This window comes from Zonotrichia leucophrys, chromosome 1 (assembly GCF_028769735.1).
Source record: "Zonotrichia leucophrys gambelii isolate GWCS_2022_RI chromosome 1, RI_Zleu_2.0, whole genome shotgun sequence".
Classification (NCBI taxonomy): Eukaryota; Metazoa; Chordata; class Aves; order Passeriformes; family Passerellidae; genus Zonotrichia; species Zonotrichia leucophrys.
The window spans coordinates 82,216,414-82,238,811 of record NC_088169.1 but is presented as its reverse complement, the minus strand read 5'-3'; the positions used below and the strand labels follow the sequence as shown (position 1 = coordinate 82,238,811).

General features: G+C 37.1%; 1 protein-coding gene across 1 annotated transcript in view; it reads left to right on the top strand.

Annotated features, from left to right (window-relative positions):
• Window positions 1-22,398, top strand: part of TMEM135 (transmembrane protein 135) — a 156,280-nt gene that overhangs the window by 27,051 nt on the left and 106,831 nt on the right. Inside the window, exon 4 of the mRNA XM_064719310.1 lies at window positions 7,849-7,882. Within this exon, the coding sequence (XP_064575380.1) occupies window positions 7,849-7,882 (34 nt within the window). The remainder of the gene's footprint in view (window positions 1-7,848; window positions 7,883-22,398) is intronic.

Below are 22,398 nucleotides of genomic sequence, written 5' to 3'. Positions count from 1 at the left end.
TTGAGTTTATTTTATTTCCTTTTAAGAACAACGAATTCTGAGTATTTGCATAAAAGCATTTTGCTTAACATGTAATGTGCTCCAAGCAAGAATTACTGATTTACAGTTTTGAGCAATTTCAATTTCTTCAGCTTGAAAAGTTCCATTTCCTACTTCAAACAACCCAAAATATTGAAGGAAATTCCTTTAAAAAAAGTGGGTCATGACTTCTTTAACAGTATATTTTTGAGATGAAGTTCTGAACAATATTTTTGTGGTAAAGACTTACCTGCTGGTCTTTACTAGGCTAAAAAGTTACCATGTTCTTTTTTGAAAACTCACTGCTTAGGTCTGTTTTCACAAATTTCAGCATTATTTTGAAAGCTTGTCTGTTCCTGCTGATTTGAAGTGAACTTTTGCACCAGGACTTTGCTGCTGACCTCCAGCTGTCAGTAGGAAATTGGTGGGTGTGAGAGATTAACGATACCCTAAACATAATCTGTAGTGCTTGTGTTATTACAGGGATGCAATCACAACTCCACATCTATGCTGGGTTTGCTTGTGGTGTCAAGCTGCTGTAAAGCAGAGAAAACCCTACCTCTTACCTCTTCATTTGAACTTCTTTCATTTCAGGGAAACCTGTGATTTGTGTATTTGACTTAATTCTGCAGGTTATAAAGTGGTGTTTTACAGCGGGGGGGAAGGGATTGAAGCTGATGGGAGGAATTCTTGCTGTTCTTGCAGACCGTGAGTCCTGTCTGGGGAGCCATTACAAACTATTGTGTTAGCTTCTTAGTTTATGTTCAGAAATTAAAACCAAAGTTAACTCTTTTTGAATCTTTATTTTTCATTCTTTTTTCTTTTAAATTGAAAGAGGACAAATGTTCCCAAGTTTTGCCATTTATTTATTTATATATATATGTAATTATAATATATATATTTTTATATGATATATGCATATATATGTAAATATTTATCACTAAAAATTACTGCTTTGCAGTAAAAAGTGAGTACAGCAAAGGTTTTATGCTCTTTGCCTTTGTTTAATATTCCATTCCATATTTGCTTTTGAATCCAGAGATTCTTATAAAAGTAGTTTTGTTTGTGATTTCTTAGACTTGTAAAAATAATAAAAAAATAGTTAAAATACAGTGGTGTCAGAATATTCAGCAGCAGATTCAGTGAACAGTGACATACATGTAAAATTGAGACTTGATTTTCTAGGAAACGAATATGATGAATTTATGGAAAAAATGGTGAAAAAAGTAGAGTTTAGATTTTGTTGTATAGGCCACAAGGAGAGGTGAGTTTGACTCTAGTACCTGCTTCTTCTTGTGCCAGGTCTTCTTGGTTTGTCCACACGAAGAGTTTTTGGAAAAGCAGATATCAGGAGTTTAAAGTTTTGGTCTGGGGATGAGGTTAGAAAGCTTTATAGCAAAGCTAAAACTGCTCTTCTCTTAGCAGTGAGTTGGATATTTTTATTTTCTGGGTGTTTGCCCCACCAACTGTTTAAATTTATTGTGTATGTGGAGAAACATAATCCATCAATTAGATGTTTAATCAGAGAACCTGCTCTCTTAATTGCATGCATGAAGATTTTTAACATATTGCAATATCCATCCTCAGGCTTCTATCCCCCTGTGCTGCTGCTGCTGTGTGTTGGGCTGTGGGAGCTGCCCCAGGGATGGGGCCTGGGTGTACCTGCCCTGCTGTGCCCCTTGCCCTGGGGGGGGAATTTGGGGGCTCCCTCCTATAGCTCACACCTAGGGCTGCTCTCACTGAAGGAGGTGCCTGTTCAGTCAATTTGTGTTCGTTCTGTACACAGCGGTATTCATCTTGCTGTAGTTATTTCCTGTTATTTCTGACTTGCTAACTTATTTCCCCTTTAGTTTTGAGCAAGACAAAAAAAAAAGCAATCATAAGAACCACAATACTGGTAAAAAAGAACAGTTATAGTAGTTGAAATAAATTTCATTAATTGCAGTGAATGTTAGATTTCAGGATGTCCGCTCAGAAAGGTTTGTGGTTAAACTGAAACAAGGCAATAGAGAAAACAATTCTTTAAACTTCCTATCACCAAAACCAGTTTTTCATGAGGAAATTCTAGGAACAGGAGTGCTGCTATTAGACACAAAAGATGGGCTGGGCAAGGCAAAATGCATGAAAGAAAGAAATATTCAGGAGGAAGAATAAATATTGAGAAAAATTTAGCTTAAAAATGACAGGTCCTTCCTCTCTTCTGTGGCTTTTTAGAGAAAGAGAAGGTGTTTGCTTTCTGTTGGAAATTTTCTTTGAGGGGTTCTGTGGTTGCAATAATTAATTTATGGTGAAATTTCCATGAGTGTAAGTACTTTCTAAGGATTCATCCCACCTTCAGACAAGGTTGGTTGATTGGTTTTTTTTGTGTGTGCGGACGGTGCTGTTGTGTTTTGTTTGGTTTTTATTTTTTTGAACTTAGCAACAACTCTGTATTTAAGGGAAACCATAAATACATTGAAGGAAAACCATAAATGAGGGAGAACTGGCAATGAGTTTTGTAGGAAAAAGCAATCTTGGTTGTATTTAAAGATTGGTATTTTGTATGATTTACTAGTATATGAAGCAAAAGCTTATGCTGCTTGTGAAAATAGAGTTATATTTTGAGTTTTATTGCCCATCAAGCTGAGCAAGAAAACATTCTTCAGCAAAGTGTTCCACAAACAATGTGTTGGCATGCAGATTTGGACAGTTGCTGCTTCTATTGGCACAAATAGAATTTTTTACTCACATGTAAGGGAAGTTGCACTTTGGCCTCAATCAAATAAGTTTTCCAGAGTTTACAGCACTTACAAGAAGATTTAAATACCTTGTTCACCAGCAAATACAAAGTCTGAGAGCAGCACCCAATGATTTCTTTGACTTGAAAATACTTTTGGTTAAACAAAAGATAGGAGAACTTTAATCTGGTTTATATTTCCTATATTTTCATTTCAAGTCCTGAAGGTAAATTTTGAAAAACTGGGACAGTTTTAGCAAATAGCTCTAAGTATGATTAAAAACTTAATGAACAGCGTGGAAAAACTGAAGGAGTTCAGTTCTTGTTTAAGAAATGGTATTGAGGGGGACCTGGTTGGAGGGGGTAGTGTTAGAGGGGAGGTCAAGATGTAACTGTTTTCAGAGACCAGACTGATTCTTGTTTTAGGGTGCAAATTGTAAAGATAAGTACCCATAAAATAATGTATCAATGATTGTGGTGATTGGAAATACTTAAAAGACAAATTTGATCTTTTTAAGTAAATGGCTAATTCATCAAATAAGAGTTTGTGTTTTGTATTCATTAGGAAAACAGATTGTTTATCACTGTAATCTCTTCTGATTTTATAATCTGTGAAAAAAATTATTGATGATACTTTGAAGTTGCTTTCCACCTTTTTCTGTAGAATAATGGAGTTGATCAGGTAAGTCTTGGGAATTCAGCTAGTGCAGCTTCCTGCTTGGAGCAGGGCTGGCTTGCCTGGGGATTTGTGTGGTCAGCTGTGCAAACCTCTGAGTCCCTGTTCCAGTGCTCTCCTGTCTTCCTTGCATCAGGTGGGAGTGTGCAGCCCTGCTGCTGGTCCTCCATGCCTGCTGATCAGTGCCTGCTTGTACTGGGGACCATGACCAGGCACGGGGTCTGGTGCAGCGAGTGCCAAGTAAATGGGATTAATCATTTCCCTTGACCTCCTACCTAAACTTCTGGTAATACAGCCCAGTACACTGCTAGGTTTCCTTGTTATTTTTATCCTGTAGCTTTTTGGGGTTGTTAGCAGTTATTTTAGACTCTTTCCTCTGGGCAGTGCAATAACAAAAATATGTGGTTCTCTGTTGAGGTTTATAGGCCATAGTTTAAGAGCTATTGCTGTTATAATTTGGTCTGAATGTTCCCAAGTTGTCCAAAAAGCAAATTTTATCGAGTTAAACTTTTCTTTGAGGAAGGTATAAATGAACAAGAGAATTATCTTCTAGAAGCCTGTGGTCTTTTGTAATTTAACCATTAAATGTGGAATCTGCAAGATTGGAATTATTCAGCTGTAGATAATGTGACCTGTGTTGATAACTAAACTCTGAAATTTTGCCTACTCAGTTCTCTATCAAGCATGTTAGAAAATTCATTTAAAAGTGTGAATTGAGAAGAAAAAAGGAGGAAAATCAAAGTACTTTTCACCAAAGTGAAAAGTAGACTAAACACTACTTCTCTTGGAGAGTTGAATTTAAGAGCAAATAAAACATTACTTTCATGCAAACCTCCATTTTCAGGTGAAGGAGACCAGTATTGTTAACACTTTTTCAGCAAAGTATTTTTTGGTTCTTTAATTTAGTACAAGAAACTGGTAGGATGGACCTTGGTCTACTGCTCATGAATTTAGGGTTACCCCTAGCACATGTTTTTCCTTCCTGAGTTAAAGATCACAGATGTCATTAGAAACAGAGCTGAGTATAGGAGAGACTGTCAATTGGAGAGATGACTGGGAGTCAGTGGGAAGCCACAATGAAGATATTTATGGAACAGGCTTTGGAGAAAATGGCCTAAGACAGAACCCATGGAGGAAGAGCAGGCAGTAGGGATTTGTGTGTGTCTGGTCGGGCTTTCCCGTAGTGCCCTTGCCAGACTGACACTGTTGTAGCCACCTGCTGGAGTTGGTGTTGCCAGGATTAGCATTCAGCCCTGGTTCATGGACTTTAGCAGTGACATGTAAGCTGTTTATTTGGATCTTTAAACCTCCCCAAAGCATGTGGTTAGACATGGCTGACTAATTATTTTTATTGTTTAATATTTTCCTGCTCTCCTAATACCATTTCCCAATTGTATTCTCCCCCTATTTACCAGCTGCAGTTTTAGTACAGTCCTTGGGTTGTACCAGTGACCCTTTTACTTGGCCTACCTCCATCTTTCTGTCCTGTTTTCTGTCAGCTGTCATTGCTACAAAATAGTGCAACATTTTCTGAGCTTCCAACTGCTTTTTAATAGCAGAGTTCAGGTTTGGGTTAGGCTTGTTGGATCACATTTGCACAGGGCCAGGAAGAATGCCCTTTCCCCCTCCCCTTTCTTTCCCTCTTCCATGGAAACATGGGGCTATTTACTTTTAAAACAGACACAGAATTAATTTGGAGAAAGAAAACTCTTTCTGCTTGGAGTTGCCTGGGCCTCACAGCCAGGCTTGTTGCAGGCAATTGGAGATGACGTCATCCAGCAACTTGCTGTGTTTTCAGTTCCAGAAATGACTTCCTTGCACAAATTTATTGTCTGCGCATTTCGTCTCCTCCCAGCCACCTACTTCTCACATTGACCTTGCTGCAGCTGCACTGCAGCTTCTGAGTTCTTTCCTTCCTCTTCTCCAGCCCCTTTTCCTTTCTTTGTCTTTGTGGTTGGTGAGTTGTGTTTTACCCCCAAAAGGACTACAATAGAAACTAAAACTCATTTAGTTCTTAGTTTGTTAGTGTTTTAAAAAAGACTAAATAAATTTCAGTGGGAGGCTAAAAAGCCCTGCCTGCATGACAGAGAGATTGCAGGGGAGAATCCACTAAGTTAGTTATGTGCACATAACAATCATCATCCTGCTTCGTGCCCACCGTAGAATCCACAACTGTGAATATACAGAATGTACTCTGAAAGCTGTGTCTGTCACTCAGAGGCTGGTTGAGTCTTCTCACAGATGTGTTACTGCAGGTTGTTTTTGATGTTCTGGCATTTTTCAGAATAGTCAAAGTGGATTGAGTTACCAGGTTAGCTCTTACAGGTAGATTTATCTCTGGGTTTCTAAATGGCTGAGTGTTTGGATGTTTATCATAAATTTTTAATGCTATTACAGGGGTAAAGAGAAAATCTAAGAAATAGGAAATATCCAGTATATTTTCTTGAGAACAAATTAAAATAAGATTTACGGTACACAGAAGTGTGTATTATCTGACAGTTCGCTACTCAGGAGGGTTGGGGCACCAATATTGCTTTATCACTTGAGCTAGTGAACTGAAAGACTAGGTGAATGTTTGCAGACCAGCCTGAGAGTTGAATTTATCTATTGCATCAGGTGAATTTTTACCCCTTCCTGTTCAGATATGTCATACAGTATTTTGATGCTTTATTGCAAGTTATAGAGGCTATTTTGCTTAAATACTCATTGTATTCCCTACCTTTTGTCTTTTTTTTTTTTCTTGTATGCCTCATCTCCATCAAATCTTTATATTCAGGCTTTTTTTCCTTAGGCTTTCATGCTAGAATCTTGTTTCTAGTATCTGGTACAGGGAGGTACTGGGTAGAGAAGGTATACGGAGAGCAGATTTGTAATTCTGCTTTTTTTAAAAAAAAAAACTACCATGAAACAAACTGATTTTGCTAGTTAAAGTTTTGAACTTACTCCAAATTTGAATCTTCTCTGTGAGTAGAGAGCAATTTGTGGAAGTCAGTTGTGTTACTGCTTTCCGCAACTTCAGTGTGATGTGGGAGCAGTACAACTTTTAAGTGGAATGTACCTTCCCTGTAGCTTAGATGGCTGCTGTGAAAAACCTTGATCTGGATGTGGAGTTTGACAAAGCTATGGAGATATAAACATGGGGGTTAGGAAATACTGAGTAAACTTTTTGGATGAATCAAGCTTGGGAAGTGTGCAATACAGATTTATTTCCTGCTATCTGTGCTTTTGTTCACTTCTTCAACTGAACTGATAGCAAGATATGTTCTGTTAACACATATCTCTCTTAATCACTGTATGAATGCTTAGAAATTTAAAATGTCATGACAATGGAACATACAAGTCTGGGTTAAACCTTCAGTTATATATTACCTTCTGTAGTAGCAATATTATAAAAAAATAAAATCCTAAATGACATGAAGACAAATATTGAGTCAGGTTATGAACAATCCCACATACTACAAGGCTGGTGGTAAACTCAAGAAGATAAGAACACCAGTCCAGTAGCAATACTGAAACTGTGTATTCCAGACTTTGCCCACAGTTTCTAATGAAATCTTTGCAGAAGAGGAGGAATAATTCAAGGCAAAGCATACCTCCAATGGTAATGTCTTCCACTTTCTCAAGTGTGATGGTTGCTTGTGAGTGGTGTATAGGAAATATTTTTAATTTCATCTGGACCCTACAGTGCAGTCGGTTGCTGGAGTAGCTCACATCTATGTAGTCAAGTTCAATTTTCATCTTGTGCTGCAATAGAATCAACAAAAATGTGAGCTTGAGCCCACGTTTATACTTTTCCTAAAGAACAGTGTGAGCTGTATGCTGACACAGATTAAAACATAGGAGTGGAAAAAAAAGTAGATAAAGGTTAGAAGAGAAGATGGTGGTCACTGTTCCAGGGGACTGTTGGCACTGTGACTTTGAAGTGGCTTGAGCCAAGATTTGTGCATCAGTTTCAGTAGAAAACATTTCCTGATATTGTAGGCAGAAGGGCTAAGGTGCCTGGAGTTGCATAGCACCAATTACAAAACAGAAGTTAACACACAAGCATTTTGCTGCAAATTTACATTTTAACTTAGGCTTAGGTCATTGTTTGCATGCTTATGTTACTGGCTCATGTGTAGGCTTAAGTTGTGATAAGTGCTGTCTGTAATTCAAGGTGCCTTGCTCCTTCTGACAGCTTCAGGACTCATGAGGAGCAGCCAGTTGCTATATATAACTTGGTTCCTGTAATTCCTAACTGCTTTGGATACTGTGCTATCAAGATGCTATTTTTATGTTTGCACTTATTTTTCTATAAGGTGGCAATGATTAATCCTCCATCAATAACCTGTTTTTAAAATCCTCTTTTTTAATAAAATATTCTTAATGATTAAAGTGTTATTCTTCAGTCTAAAAAAGTATTTGTTTCATCCACTTATTTTATCTTTTCTGTTTATAGGAGAGGTCTTCTCACAATATACATGGCTAATCAAGTAAGTAGTCCTTTATTTAAATGAAGAATAAAAACATGTAAGATCCACAGGAAATGTCTTGTTTAAAGTTAGTAGATGCTGAGATTCATTGCATTTTTTAAATTGTTGCAGGATTTTTCTGTAAGAATTATGCATAATTAGATAAACTCCCTTAAAAGCAAATTGCAATCAGAGGTCTTTCAGAAGTAGCTGTAAAGCAGAGGCTGAAATGTGGTTCATTGTATTATGCTCAGTTTTGTGTATTGTAGCCCCAAGAAAATGGTAATTTTATATTTCTCTTCCATGATAGAATGGCATCTGGTACTTAAATGATCATTATTTTGCAGATGAGAAATCCAGCCACCATATACTTCAGTTTTGCCATTACTAATTTTGTAACTTGTGTCAGTTGTGCTTGCAAACATTTTTAACACATGATTGTATCAATTTAAATCTTGAGTCATATTTGTTTTACTCTCCAAATAAATAGCATTTATCTAAATGATGCTTTGTGCATTAACTTTTTCCAAATATAAAATGCTTCTGTTACTTGATCGTACTCCTTTAGGAAAGGTCTTACTTTGCCAGAGGAATTACGTGAAGTTTTTGTACAGTTTGAGTTGCATAAATAGTCACAGAAACACAGAAAAAAAAGAAAATGAGAATTGTGTTCAGACTACTGAGTTTGCTGTGGCCTCAGTAGAGCTGTGCATGAGTTGAACTCTGATGGTGATGGTAAGATTAATGACTAAAAGGGGTGAGACAAAGGCAATGTATCATAGTACAGATTAGGGTGATAAAATTAATAGGTTCTCTTCTGTCCTTGTACAAGGACATTGCCATTGTTGATGACTTGTAATTCTGAGTATTTTGTGGGGGCAGAGCTTTTTTAAGGAGCTGATATCATGACATGTGTAAGCAGGTAAATATCCTGGAAAGTTCCTTTTTGCATTTACCAAACCCTTTATATAGTTCTCTCTCAAATTCTGGTACTTAACAATTTCTTTTAGGCAGAAATTGTTTCTTGGGTTGTTCTGTATTCATAGATTCTGTCTTTACAGACAGACTAATGAGGGGAACTTACAGACTTCAGAAGAGAAAAAATTAATTTTGCTTTTCACTTTTATTATTATTGTTGAAGTACCATTGTAAATTTTATAGCTTCCTGATTTGTATGACTCATATTCTGTCCTTTAGGATTCCTTTTCTTTATGAAGTTTTTTAACTTAATTTAAAAAGGTGACAAATTCTCCTTTTGAAATTCATTTACTTAGCTGTTCAGAGTCCCAGCAGTGCATGGGAACAAGGTTTAACTCCTGCAATGAAATCTTAACTGTGGAAGTTTTCCTTGTATTCAGAAGGGCAGTGTGTAGAAACTCCTCATTCAGGGCGCAGAGGTTATAAGGATGGTGGTATTTAGTTGAACATACTATCACTCCTTTGAAATAGACTTTCCAAGAGAAGGGAGCAATAGGTGTGCTTAAATAGCAGCACCTCTGAGTATCCAGATTCTGAGGAAGCTGTCATTTTGTTCATGGCTCTAAGGATGAAGGACCACACAGGTCACCTGCAATTGGAGAGAGCTGTAAGGGAAAAGTCAAGCTATGGAGTTACATTTTATGGATACCATTTGGCATGGATATTCTCTTCAGCACAAGGACTTATTTTAGTCACAAATCTTTGGTGAAGCCAGAGCTGTCAGGGTTTGCTCTGTAAACTCGTGATCGTGTGGCACCTTGTTAGCAAGCCCTGTAATCACAGTAAATGTTTCCCTGTTTGTGTTGCTTATCTTTGGCCTAGAACTTTATATGCTTTTATAAGATTCTCTTATAAAGTCCTAAGCCTTTAAAAGATTTATGTCTGTTAGCTTTAGATTGCAGCATGTCCCATTTTGAAAGCTGTCACATTTTAATCATTAGTGATGGCAGATAGATTGTGAAATTAGCCTGCATTTCTTGCATTCTGTAAAACTCGTGTCAGGACCTGTTAAGATGTTAAGGGAACTAAATGTATACCTTTGTTTTGTTTCATGTTTTGCTATACTGGGTTTTGCAGCCTGAGCAATAATAACTAAAGCTTTTTTTTGTGATTCTTCATGTGTGCCTTTGCCCAGGTAGGCAGGAGGTAGCTGTAATTACTGTTGGTTATTATAAGTGATTATCATGACTGTTGCTGCACTGACTTTTTATAGCCAGATTAGGGCTTTTAAATCAGAAAATTTAAGTCCTGTTGTCCAGTTGGCAGTATGTGATAATTTGTCTTCGGAGATGAATTTACGTAGTGGAAAGGTGTGTTAAATCTTTATGCATGGTTGCTGTTTTTCATTTCAGTGAATTATATTCAGTAGAACATGAAAGGTAGTGGGGTCTTAGGACTCTTGTTCTAAATGTGACATTTTTATTGTTTTTTTTAATCTGGAGCTACTAGAAACTTGTGAATGGAAACATGTGAATGAGTGTCCTGGTTCATTTTAAATAAGTCAGTGATTGTAGATTTATGTGAATCTGAACTCCCTAGCTGCATTTCCTTGCTGCTTACATGTTAACATGACAGATTAAAAATAAGATGCTTCAGCTATATATGCTCTATGGAAAAATAGAATAAAAGTGTTTTTGTCAGACTAGCTTGCTGCTAAATTGAAGCTATATAAGAATGTACTGTAGGATTTGGATTTTCTTTTTTGGTTTTTTTTGTTTTTTTTTTTTTTTTTTGAGATAGGAATTAGAAATAACCATGGGACTGAAGCATTTGTAGCTTTAATTTTAATGTGCAGAATCTAAAATCAACTTCTTAACTTCTCACTGGAAGTCATTTGGAGTTTTTAGAACTAAATTAGTACACCTAAGTCCTAACATTGCTTAACATGTGCATTTGAGACCTAAAGTTTCTGTAATAGCCCAGAACAGAGTAGTGGCAATCAGTGCTGTGAACTCACAGAGCCATGGAGCTTTCAAATTCTATTTTGGATTGCATGTATTAAGATCCCAAAATTTCTAGGATCATAAGAGATGCATTGATAGTGAACATATAAGATGATCCTTCATGGATAATTTGAGATCAAAGGGAACCCCAAGATTCCAGCAAAAGGTGGAAAGTGAAATGTAATCTTTCAGTTATTTTTATCTGGAACAGTAGATGATATTAATGACTGTCCATGAAGACGACCTATAGCTCTTATGTTTCCAGACACTTGGGGCATACTTTGTTGTGAACAGCTCAACAGTTGAGTTATTGCTTTTACATTGAAGAAACTGTGTCTTTGGGTTAGGGTTTGGCTTTTCTGGTGTTGAAAACAAAACAAACAAAGACTGCCTTCAAAATGCAGGATAGCAAGAGACTAATCTGAACTAGGACTGACTTGATATCAAGCTTCTTTGAGAAACAAAACTTGAGAAAAATTGCTGTTGTCATTGATATGCTACACCAGAGAGGAGGCAGTTATCCTAGCATGTGCTGAGCTGCCTGCTATGTTTGAAATTCACACTGTGCATCACTACATCAAAGTCTTTTTTCTTTCTCTGCTAGGACTTCTGGTGTATGATGGGCTGCTTACAGAACTGGAAATGTTAATAAGAGGCTCTTGAGGGTCACGGATTAAATGATATAAAGCTTTAGCACAAGGTGAAGCAGCAGGATGCAAGAGACAGAGTGGTGCTGTTGAGGGCTGTTTCTGAACAGCGATGGGAGGAAGAAGTGTAGGGGCATGTCCCAGCCATAGAGAAAACATTAAAAACATTACTGAGTGGAAAGCTGTGAAGTGTAAAAGTAAGATAAGAAAGGAAGTAGAGAAGCACAATTTACAAGTAAAACCCAAAAATTTATTGAGGCAAGAGACATGGAGATGGACTGACATTATGGAAGTTGGTGTATGGAGGTGTTAGAGGTAAAACAAGTGGAAAAAATGAGAAAATGTAGAGTTTATTCTAGTTAAAGCAGAGAGCAGGTGATAAAAAAATGATGAGTTTGCCATGAAAGGATTGGATTAATTAATTAATTAATTAAGAAAATTTTAAGAAGAGACCAGAAAGAGAGAGACAGAGAGTGTCTCTGGTGTCCTGGAAATGGAAGAGAGAAATTGTCAGCAATTGCATCTAGACAGAGTTTATAGAGAAATCAGAGGATGCTGAATCTAATTTATTCCTGTGCTGATGTTGAGTCATCAGTGCATCTGCTATTTATGAAATACTGTGCTCAGATCGTCATACACAGAGGAAGAGATGCTATTTAGACAAGTATGGAATGAGTTGATCAGTAGCATTCCAGTGGGTAATGCTCTGCTTCTGTATATGATAAAGTAACACAGCTGAGCAGAGTTTTTTTCTGTTTTAAAGTAGTCCAAGCAGTTTCACAGCTGACTTGTTTTTCAATTGCATAAAATGGCTAAATCTGGGTTCATTTTGGCTGTATCATTGTTTATTCCAACTAGTCAAGTGTGAAGGTTGCATGTAAGTTGCGCTCTTAAAGCTTGAACTATTTGGTCTAGGAGTGTGCAAAAATGCTGGAACACTGACTCAAAAATAAATCCCTCAGGATGTAATGGAGAAATGAGTATCCATTGCTCTTCAGTCAGCTTTAATTCCAGATATTCCTATGGTTTTTTTACAGGGTGGAAGTAATAGTGATTCAAAATATCACAAAATTTTCATGCTGTGTAATACTTTAGAAAACCTCAACACTATTAGCCTAATTTTATCTATCTGGCACACACAGAGAGCCAAGTAGGTACCAAGCTTGACAGAGATATGGCACAATATAGGACATGGTTCAAATGTTTGAGGCCAAGAGCCCTCCAATGTAACTTTTCATATGCAATACATTTGTAATTGTTTCATGCCTTTTGAGAGTGATAGGTGGATGGATGAAAGAAAGAGGAATGAGCCTTGCTGTAGCAAGAGAATAAACAACAACAGCCACTTTTAATCTGTGATTTTGCTGATCCTGTAGTTTTAACTTTTTGCTAAAGGCAAACTGGTGGTATTGTAAAGGAAGGTACTTGCATGCAAGAAATGCTCTAACAACTGAGCATTCCAAAGTGATTTTTCTTACCAGCTTATCAAATGCTTTCTGCATTTGATATGCTTTTACAGAATTGCTGATGTATCTGAGTTGTTACAGATGTCTCAAGAAATACCTTGTGCCAGTTACAATTAAATGAGGGAGGATACTATGAATAATGTAGGTTGAAGGGTGTTTTTTGTTTTGTGGAGTTTTTACAGTAATGTGCAATCATTTGTCATTAATATAACTTGCAACTCAGAGAAATTATCACCCAGTGCTGCTACATGCTATAAAACATTGTGTACCAATTCAAAAATATCCTTTAAAATGAAGAAAAAAACATTGTCACTTCTTTGTTTATAATTCTGTGAAGTAACAGGTATTTCACACATCTTATTTGTTTCAGCAAAGCGTTATATTTGGCTACACAGTTTATTCATCATAGCACAGGCAAATGTTTTCTGTTTGAACTTACTGAACTGACATTTCATAAACAGGACTAGCTGCCACCTTTTCTTCTCCATTGGTAAGTTTCATCTTAGTCAAAACATGGAGGGAATCCAAAATGACAAAGGACAGGTGGATTTAAATTTTCCAAATGCACGTTTTAAATGTTTTGAACCTCTTAGTTGTAGTAAAATGAATTTGACCTGCTTTGTCTTTTTAGATAATTAAAATTTTGTTGTGTGCTTTCATGTAATCCTTAGTACTAACATTGTACAAGGTCTGCCAGGATGCAAGACTTCAGCTATTCTTTTAGCATCTTACCCAGACTGAAATTAATGTTTTTTAAAAATTTTTCTAACATTTCAGAAGTAATCTCTGTAACTGAAAGTGCATCAAGTAAATGCTTGAGACACTTGTCTTCCAGGATCGTTTTGTCACTGTTTTCTGTACCCCTCTTCTGGGGCGACAGTGGCTTTGATTAGCTCAGCAGCTGTCAGGAAACATGTATTTATTGTCTGATGATGTCCAGATTCCCTGTTCATTCCTTGTATTGTCACCTTTTAAGCTGATAGTGTGCTAGTTAAGGTAAAACCATTGCTTAGTTCCTTCTTTCATACAAAAAAGCCTTAAGTACTGAGCTACTTTTGTTTTGTTAGAATAGTAAGTGCTATTATAAGTTACTGTTGGAATAGCAGAAGTACTTTGATATTTGGTTTAGATTGGATACTAGGAAAAGTTTCTTCACCAAAAGGGTTGTCAAGCACTAGAACAGGCTGCCCAGGAACGTGGTGGAGTCACCAAGCCTGGAGGGATTTAAAAGGTGTGTAAATGGCACTTGGGGACATGCTTTACTGGGGGACTTGGCAATGCTGGGTTAATGGTCAGAGCTGATAATCTTAAGGCTCTTCGAAGCCTAAACAATTCTGTGATTCTGTGAAAATTGGAAAGCTCAGAGGGAAAGGTTTTCCTTTTTGGAAACTGTTAAACCGAAGCTCAGGATTTTAAAGCCATGTGTAGGGCAAAGCCCCCTTTTGGGACATTGTTCTCAAGCATGTCCTGATTCTTGTAGGGAAGCATCCACCACTGAGTCATTGCTGCCTGGGTGAGGGAAGAGCAAAAAGGACATAATTTAGTCCTGGCTGGAAAGAAGTGTGAAGTTCTCACTTGTGGCAGAATTTCTGCTTTTGCATGGACAAACTCTCTCAGATGATGTCTTGCCATTTGCTGTAGTTGGTAATTTTTGTAGTTCTGTCACAAGTTAAGCCTTTAATTTTAGTGCCAACAAGAAACCAGCTCTTGTCAGGTATCAATTTAGACATTGAAATCAACTCAGTAGTGTTTTCCCTGGGGCTATAGTTCTAATATAACACATTTCAAGTTTGAAGCTCAACAGAGTCCTGGATCCCTGCTTCTAATAGCAGCATTTTTACAACTGTTCTGGCCCACATTGTAGCATGGGATTTTGTCCCATGCTTCTTCTTCTGTCAGGTCATGTGATGTTCCTTGGGAAATCCTGCCTCCTGTTGTGGTATGGCTTTTTTCTCCTATTTTGTCATCTGGGTTTAGGAGGAGAGAATCTTCAGTGGCTTCTGCTTCATTACTGCCTGGATCTTAGTGGAAAAGTAAGGTAGAAAACAAAGAGCTCACATCTTTCCCATTTCATAGAAGGCACGCTCAGATGGAGCTCATGCAGTGTTTGTTTGTTAAACATGGCCTTCACCTTTGTGCTGCCTCATAGTTTAAAGCCAGGTGGGGTCAGCCCCGTGTTCTTAGAGTGGCACTTGGGATATGGCTGGTGTCACAGCATGGACAGTCACGCATCACGGATGCACTTGGTGACAGTGGCAGTAATCTGGCTTATGAAACCCAGGAACAAGAACCAAGATCAATGGATTTTTATCCTTTAAGGTCAAATCTTATAAAAGAAAGCTAATAATGTTAGTTTACACTCGAAGACAGTGTGCTGGAATGAGAAATAGGATTTGTTTTTTTCATGTCATTTCAGTAGGCAAACCGTAATGCTCTATAAATGGTAACAAAATATAGCCTTCTTGGACACTTGATGGCACTTACACTATGAAGTTCTCTTTCAGAAACATCTCAAAGGAAGAAAATAAAGCCTAATGAAGCAGGATTTACAGAGTCAAAGAGCTGCATAACTAGAATATACTGGTCACTCATTCCAGTCTCTTTTTCCTTTGACAGGTTAAATTGAGAGTTGAGAACAAACTTTTATTAATTTTAAGTTCTTACTTATTTGGTAATGGTTCTTATTTGCTGTATATCTAGCTATGTAGAGGCATGTGTCTGCAGGAACAAAAACTATCCAGCCAAGAAATGATTAAAACGATGCCAGTTTTGGATAAGAATCTAGAAAAGAAAGCTTGATTTTTCTTCCAGAAGACTTGCAACTGTTCTTTAACTTTGAGACAAAAGCAGAGAAGTATAACATTCTCTCAGCATCCTTGAGGTACAGAATAGTTCAAGAAGAATTGCCAGTTGTATACTGGGGTGGTAAAGGCAATATAGATGTAGTAGAAGCAAAAAGCCAAACTTTGAATTAAGATGGCAATAAAGTTAATATAGACTACTTGAAATGTACAGATTTCTGAGAAGTTTGGAGGAATATGGACATTATTCCCAAGAAATGGATGCTTTTTGTTTCTTGACATTAATGTTCAAATTTATTTCATAGGCACTTAAACAGAAGAAAAATTTTACCCTGTCATGGAATGATTGAGTTTATTGTGGTGAATATGCAGGGAAGTGTATTGTAAGATCAACATTTCCAAACTCCTTGCTTAGAAATTAAATGCAGATGTTTTCAAATAATCAAAGACTTGGACATGCTTTATTCTAGTCGACAAATACTCAAGACACTTTCCAAAAATTTTATTCTGGAATTCAGAATTAGATGCCATAAATGGGTAAGCTATATACTTTACACATATCATGTTCTGTGGGATATGCAGCTTGGCAACTGAAACAGGCACTATTGAAATAAATTGCTACTTTTAAATATAAACATTACATAGAATTCATATGAGAAGGGAAATAAGCTGAAGTCTTACTTTCCTTTGAATAGTGCATAATGTAGTCTAATTTGATTAACAGAATGCTTCACATAATTAAATTATGGGTAATCATGGCACTCAGTGAGGATTTCAATAGGTTGAAACTTAAGGTCATTGTCACTGCCCCCACCCTAAATCTAAAAAAGGCAGGTTTTAAAATTAGGAGTCATGTGAACTTAAACATTGCTGATGTCTTCACTTTTAAGTAATACTGTAATAAAGTTAGATCCTAGCAGCTGGCATTCTTGTGGATTGACATGGCTAATTGGCTTTGGCATCTTAGCCTCAGGAAACCTCATCCATCAATTCAGAGCAGGACTTTTGGCGAGAGTCAGAGAAAACATTCAATACTTTTTCTCTTGCTTTCTGTGCAAAGCTGCTTTGCATTTCGAGCTTTCCTGTGTGTCTCATTAGAAACTCAGTGTAATACTTATCATTATGCTCCTTTAACATGATCTTCTTTAAGGAATAGCTAACCATTTGACTTTCTAGAATTGGCAAAAATGTCAATATTACAATTTAGTTTCGAGACTTACCTCTCAGCCACAGCTGATTGCTTATGCAGAATTTCCTGTAAGAAATATACCAGCTAAAGAAAAGTAGTTGACTTTTACGGTTAACTCCTTGCTAGTCAGTGGTGGAATTGAAAATAATAGGCAGCTTCAGATTCTGAAGAGCTCCAGACACCCATCTGTAGTACGTGTAGCCTTTCTGATTATAAGAATTGCTGTGGGCAGTGATTTGATAGGGGAGAAAAATGGGCCAAGAGAGAATTTAACACTTCCCAACAGGGCAAATTCAAGTTTCAAGATGGTTGAGGATTTTCCTAGTGAGAGGGAAAGAGTTTTGAGAGGTTTTCTGGTAAAAGCTTGCGAAGGCAAGAATCTCCTGTTTTTTCTATTTCATGACAGTATTAGCAGTCTTCCCTTCTCTCAGATCTTCACGTTGTCAGGCAGCCCTCTTATCTTCCTCGAGCCTTTGAAAAACACAGGCATTATCCTCCTTTTTTCAGCTTCAGTCCCTGTTACCTGGCAGTTTCTGCTGCCCTCTCGTGCTTCTAAGTTTGTGAGGTTTGGGAAGAAGGACAAATGGCCCTGCTCTGCGGGAAGTGAGGTGAAGATGCAATCAGGGGACTGAAAAAGTTGGGACCTTAAGCAAAAGGAATGTTTTTTTTTATTCTGTATGTAGTGAGGTGTAGATACAAAACTTTTTTGGAAGGGAGGGATTTTTTCCATTTCCAGCGGTATTTCCCATTTGCATCTCCATCTGCTTCAGAGCAATGCTCAGGATGCAGGTGCAGCTGCAGGAGAGCATGGCCTGAGTGTTCAGTGAAGCAGGTGAAATCCAGATGCAGGTTTGTCACTCCTGTGCTACCACAAACCCTGGAGTCCTCTGCTAAAGCTTGAAAATAAAAATAGTCCATTGGAGTGAGGCATGGCAAGAGTGTGCTTGAGGCAGAAGATTATTAATGTCTCTATTTTGTCCAGTGGTGAGCTCAGGCATGAGGAGTAGAGGAAAAGTTCTTGAGCTGGGTTCTCTGCAAGCTGCTGATGGGGAACAGTTCTGGGGAGCAGTTGTAAGGACCTTGTGTCAGATACTAGATTGACCAAGAACAAACTAAACTTTGTTTGGCTCCCTCTTGTTGGAGCACGAAGGAAATGGGGTAAAGGTGGTTTTGTGTAGTCAAAGATACAGAAGTCAGTGGAGCAGCATAACTGCTAACAGAGTGCATTGGATGACTCTGTAAACATCCACTTAGTCTAATTTAGAAAAAAAATGTAATGTATGGAATTGTGGAATCTTTATTTTTTGGGGTTTTGGCAGTCCTACTTAAAATGGTTGAGTTATTGTGTTGATGGTAGTTGTTGACAAGCTGCTTCTTTAGGGCTTCTCGAATGGTTCAGGTATTACGAAAACTAGTCATGGAGTACAGATTTAATTTTGTAGAAGAAGAAATCCTCAATTCTATTTTCAAAATATGCAGAAGGAAGGTGTTTCTAAGAGGACAAAAGTTTGCAAAGTTTAAGTTTATTCTGCGGGTTTTTTATTTGATTTTTTTTAAACAGTGTTAATCTTACCATAGAGCTGGCCAGTGGAATGAGCAGACATTCTTTCTGATTAACTGCATATTACATTTAATTATTATTTTCTGTGCTCCATATGTTTCAGTTGAAATTAAATCCTTCATGTTTTAATTGCCTATATCCATTTATAGTATATTAGTGCCAGTTCTAGTCTGATACTGTTCCTGACATCATTTATAGGATGGTAATTAAACAGAGCAGCAGTTTCAGCCAGAAATCATTCTGCTCCTTTTGAAACGCTAAGCTGTCAAAATAAAAGTCAGTTGTGCATTTGCATTCCTTAAATAGACTTCCACAGAAAGTTTTGGAGCAAAACCAGTTTGGTCTAAAAGTTATAATCATTATAACCAAAAATTATAACTTTTTTCCCTTACAAAAATGAGTTGTTTTCAAAAATATTGCAGTTAGTTTCTCAGTTTTAATGGTTTCTGTCATGCACAACAAAAACTATACCTTTGCACATACAGTCTAAAATAATGTTCTCTTTTTCATTTCTACATGTTGAAATATTTTCTCTGTTGAAAAATATTTCTCATGCTATGTATAAAATGGTTTTAAAAGTCTTTTTCTGAAAGAGTAAATGTTTTTGATTATGTTTATAGTAGATAGAATGGATGTGCTGGTGTATGGCAAATGTTAACACGTGGCTGCTGAAGTTCTTTGCATGATGCTGGTACAGGATACGTAGATTTTTAAACAGTGCTGAGACTAAGTTTTTTAATTGTCTAAACAGTCAGTGGTTTGGCATTCAGGGGGAGGTGGTTCATTTGAAATCTTGTCTCTGTGATATGCTCCTTATGCCTCTAATAAGGTTAGAAAAGCGGAGGAGGACAGCTTCTAGCACAGCTTGTAAATGTCAGTCTGGATGGAAGACAGGTCAGCTTGAAAACTATAGTGGTGTTGGAAAATGAAAGGAAAAATCTATCCTTGAAGCTGAGCTCTAACGAAGAAACATTGGTAAAGAAAATGTAGAGTTTCTTAGTATAGCAGAAGGAAGTAATTCCAAAGTACCAATCTACATCTGTTGAACGTGAGGAAAGAATAAGATTTATTTTCTCTACATATAAATCTGACTGTTTTTTCTAAGGCAGACTTTTGTTTTGGTTTGAGTCCTGTTCATGTGTGAAACTTGCTTAGTGTCCTGTCTTTAAGACTGTTCTGTCTTTGGAAGACAAACTGACTTTTGTAGTATTTTTAAAGGAAAATCCAGCAATGAGTGCGACGTTAGAATCTTTTCTGAATCTGCTGCTCTCTCTTTTCTACCCTTTCCACACAATGGATCAGTAAATTAGACCATTATTGTAACTTCCATAGTCACTAGTTCATCAGTTACTGTATCTTACTCCAGTATTCTGCTGAATGGAGTGATTTCTGAGGAACTGCATCATTTGAGATTGATCTTGTGTGGTCACTTCCATGTGAGCTATTAATGTTTTTGTAATGTGAGCTGTGATTCTTTAAGGAGTTTCTTTCTGGTTCAGTAACTCCTCTCTCTCTGCTCAGATGCAATGGGGTGCCTCAATAGCTGCTCCTCTCCTCAGATCTCGAGAACTGCAGGAGATTTTTGCAGACTTGATTGAAATAAGTCTGGAAATGGAAATTCCCTGTTCAGTGTTTCTCGGGAGAAGAATGATCTGAAGTGGGAATCGGAAAGAGAGTCTCAATGCCATATACTTAAGAACATAAGTTTCTCAACTTTAATACCTGGCTTATGTTGACAGAACATTCAATAAACTGGCACATATGCCAGTGTTTCACATGTTTCTGAATTTTGTAAAGTATACCTACCATAGTTTGGGGTAGAAAACGTAGACATAGTTTTCAGTAAGTGTGTTAGATTTAAAATTCATAGAAAGTAACTTCTTAAAAGTGTCCTGAATTTGCTTAACACTCCTCCAAAATGAAACTTAATAATCCTCACATTTGAATACCTTGAAGCGTAAATGATTGTACTATTTTCCAATTGTAAATTTCTTAATCTTGAAAAGTTGTTTTTGTTTATGTAAAATCATCTGTGTCAGCAACCTTGAATAAAGTAACTGTTGGCTTCACTCTTACACAAATGTGCTGGTACAGTTTCTGAGACAAAATTCTATTTGGAACATTTAACTCAATAATTTGATGTGTTTTGCAGATCACTATGTTGAATAAAAGATCTTTAAATATCAGTCATATTACAAAAATTTTCAAAGAGTGGATTGTACAGTTGGATGGGAAATACACACTTATATGTGTAAGCTCATGCTTACACTAGCTACTTATAAATATTTCATAAGCAATTGTTTTTGTTTTGAATATTTGAAAATTTTGAATTCTTCAGATGCTTGTATAGGAATTATTTTGTTTAAGAAGTATAAAAACCTTCCCTGCTTCCTGGCACACACACATGGATCATGCATCCATGAAGGTACTGTCTTTGTCTCTCCATTTTTCTCTTTGTTTTTTATTAACCAGGAGGAACTTTACAAATTATGGTCCTTGTCCTATGTAAAAATATAAGGCTGGTTTTGGTCATAACAGTTCTTTTAACACACTGCAATTCTCTGCTGTTCAAGAAATGATTTTTTTGAATAACCCTTTTACTTTACATTTAAACCCTGATGTTAATCATGTCTCTTACTTATTCCTGGCCTAATTAAGACTGCTGGGAGCTGAACCATGTTCCTGAGCACATTAAGCTGTTCAAACCGGCCCCTTGAGTCCTGAGCCAGGGCTCTGGCACACAATATCAACCATTTTGTGTCGAAGTGGATACACTGAACTTGAATATCGGCGTTGTTTGCTAATGCTTGCAAATCACAGTAAGTCAGTGGCCTTAGGCAAAGCAAGATGTATTGGGAATTCACTGATATAAATAACTTTGCTGGTCTTTGCCATGGTCATAAATAATGAAGCTCTTGGATCCCTCCCTCCTCTCCCCAAAAGAAAGTCTGTATAGGTTTTCTACTGGGTTTCCTGATTTGTTGCTTGTTTGGCATTTACGAATCTGAGTGAACCAGAAGTTGAAGACGTTTCTGCTTTGACAAATTTTAGAGTAAGGCCTCTCATTGATTTGTTAGGAAAGCTTTGCTAATGAACAAAAATATGTAATTTTTCTCTCAGAATTCTGTCTTCTCTGCAAAGTAGCCTGCGTATTGTGCATGTAGAGACTCACAGAATGTGTGTCATCCTGGAAGGATTATATTTGGAACTTTACTGAATGGAGTTACTGCAATCTGTACTTTGAGCAGTAGTTCAAAGTGAAGTCACATTGATTTGTGTTAAATAGTACTCATTCATGTGAGTGGGGGTGGAAGGAAGCTGCACTCACAGGTCAGGGGTGTGGAAAACCTTAAACCTATGCAGTGAATTGAAAATAGAAAAGCTGGTATAAGCAGTGGTAGAAGACTCAGCTACAGGAATTTTACCACTAGGTTAAGAGGAAGGGCCAGCATAACAGTCTGTCGATGATCATTATTACCTTCAGCAAAAGTAGGTGATTGATTACTTGAGACTTACTGAAAGCATAGGATCAAACAAACTATTAGGCAATAAAATGAAAATTAGTTGGTGTTTTGCAATATCCTAAGAAACAAAACCTGTAGTTGGTATTCATGTTTGTATTTTTAACATATGTTTTCAGTTCATGGGTCATCTTGTATGCAAAATCAACAGATGAATGAACACATTACTATCAGCTGGAGCAGACCCACAAGGATCAGAGTCCAACCCTTCAGTGAATGGCCCATACAGAGATTGAACCCACAGCCCTGATGTTACTAAATTAGGGGTGTGTTCTGACCAGCTGAGTACATCTGGGTCTCATGCTATGGGCATTTCCAAATTAAGTCATAAGACCAAGCATATATTTTTTTGGCTATAGTACAGATGTGATTCTTCTCACTTTTTCAACCTGCCAAATCTTCTGCACAGACTTCAATGCACTGTACTGAAG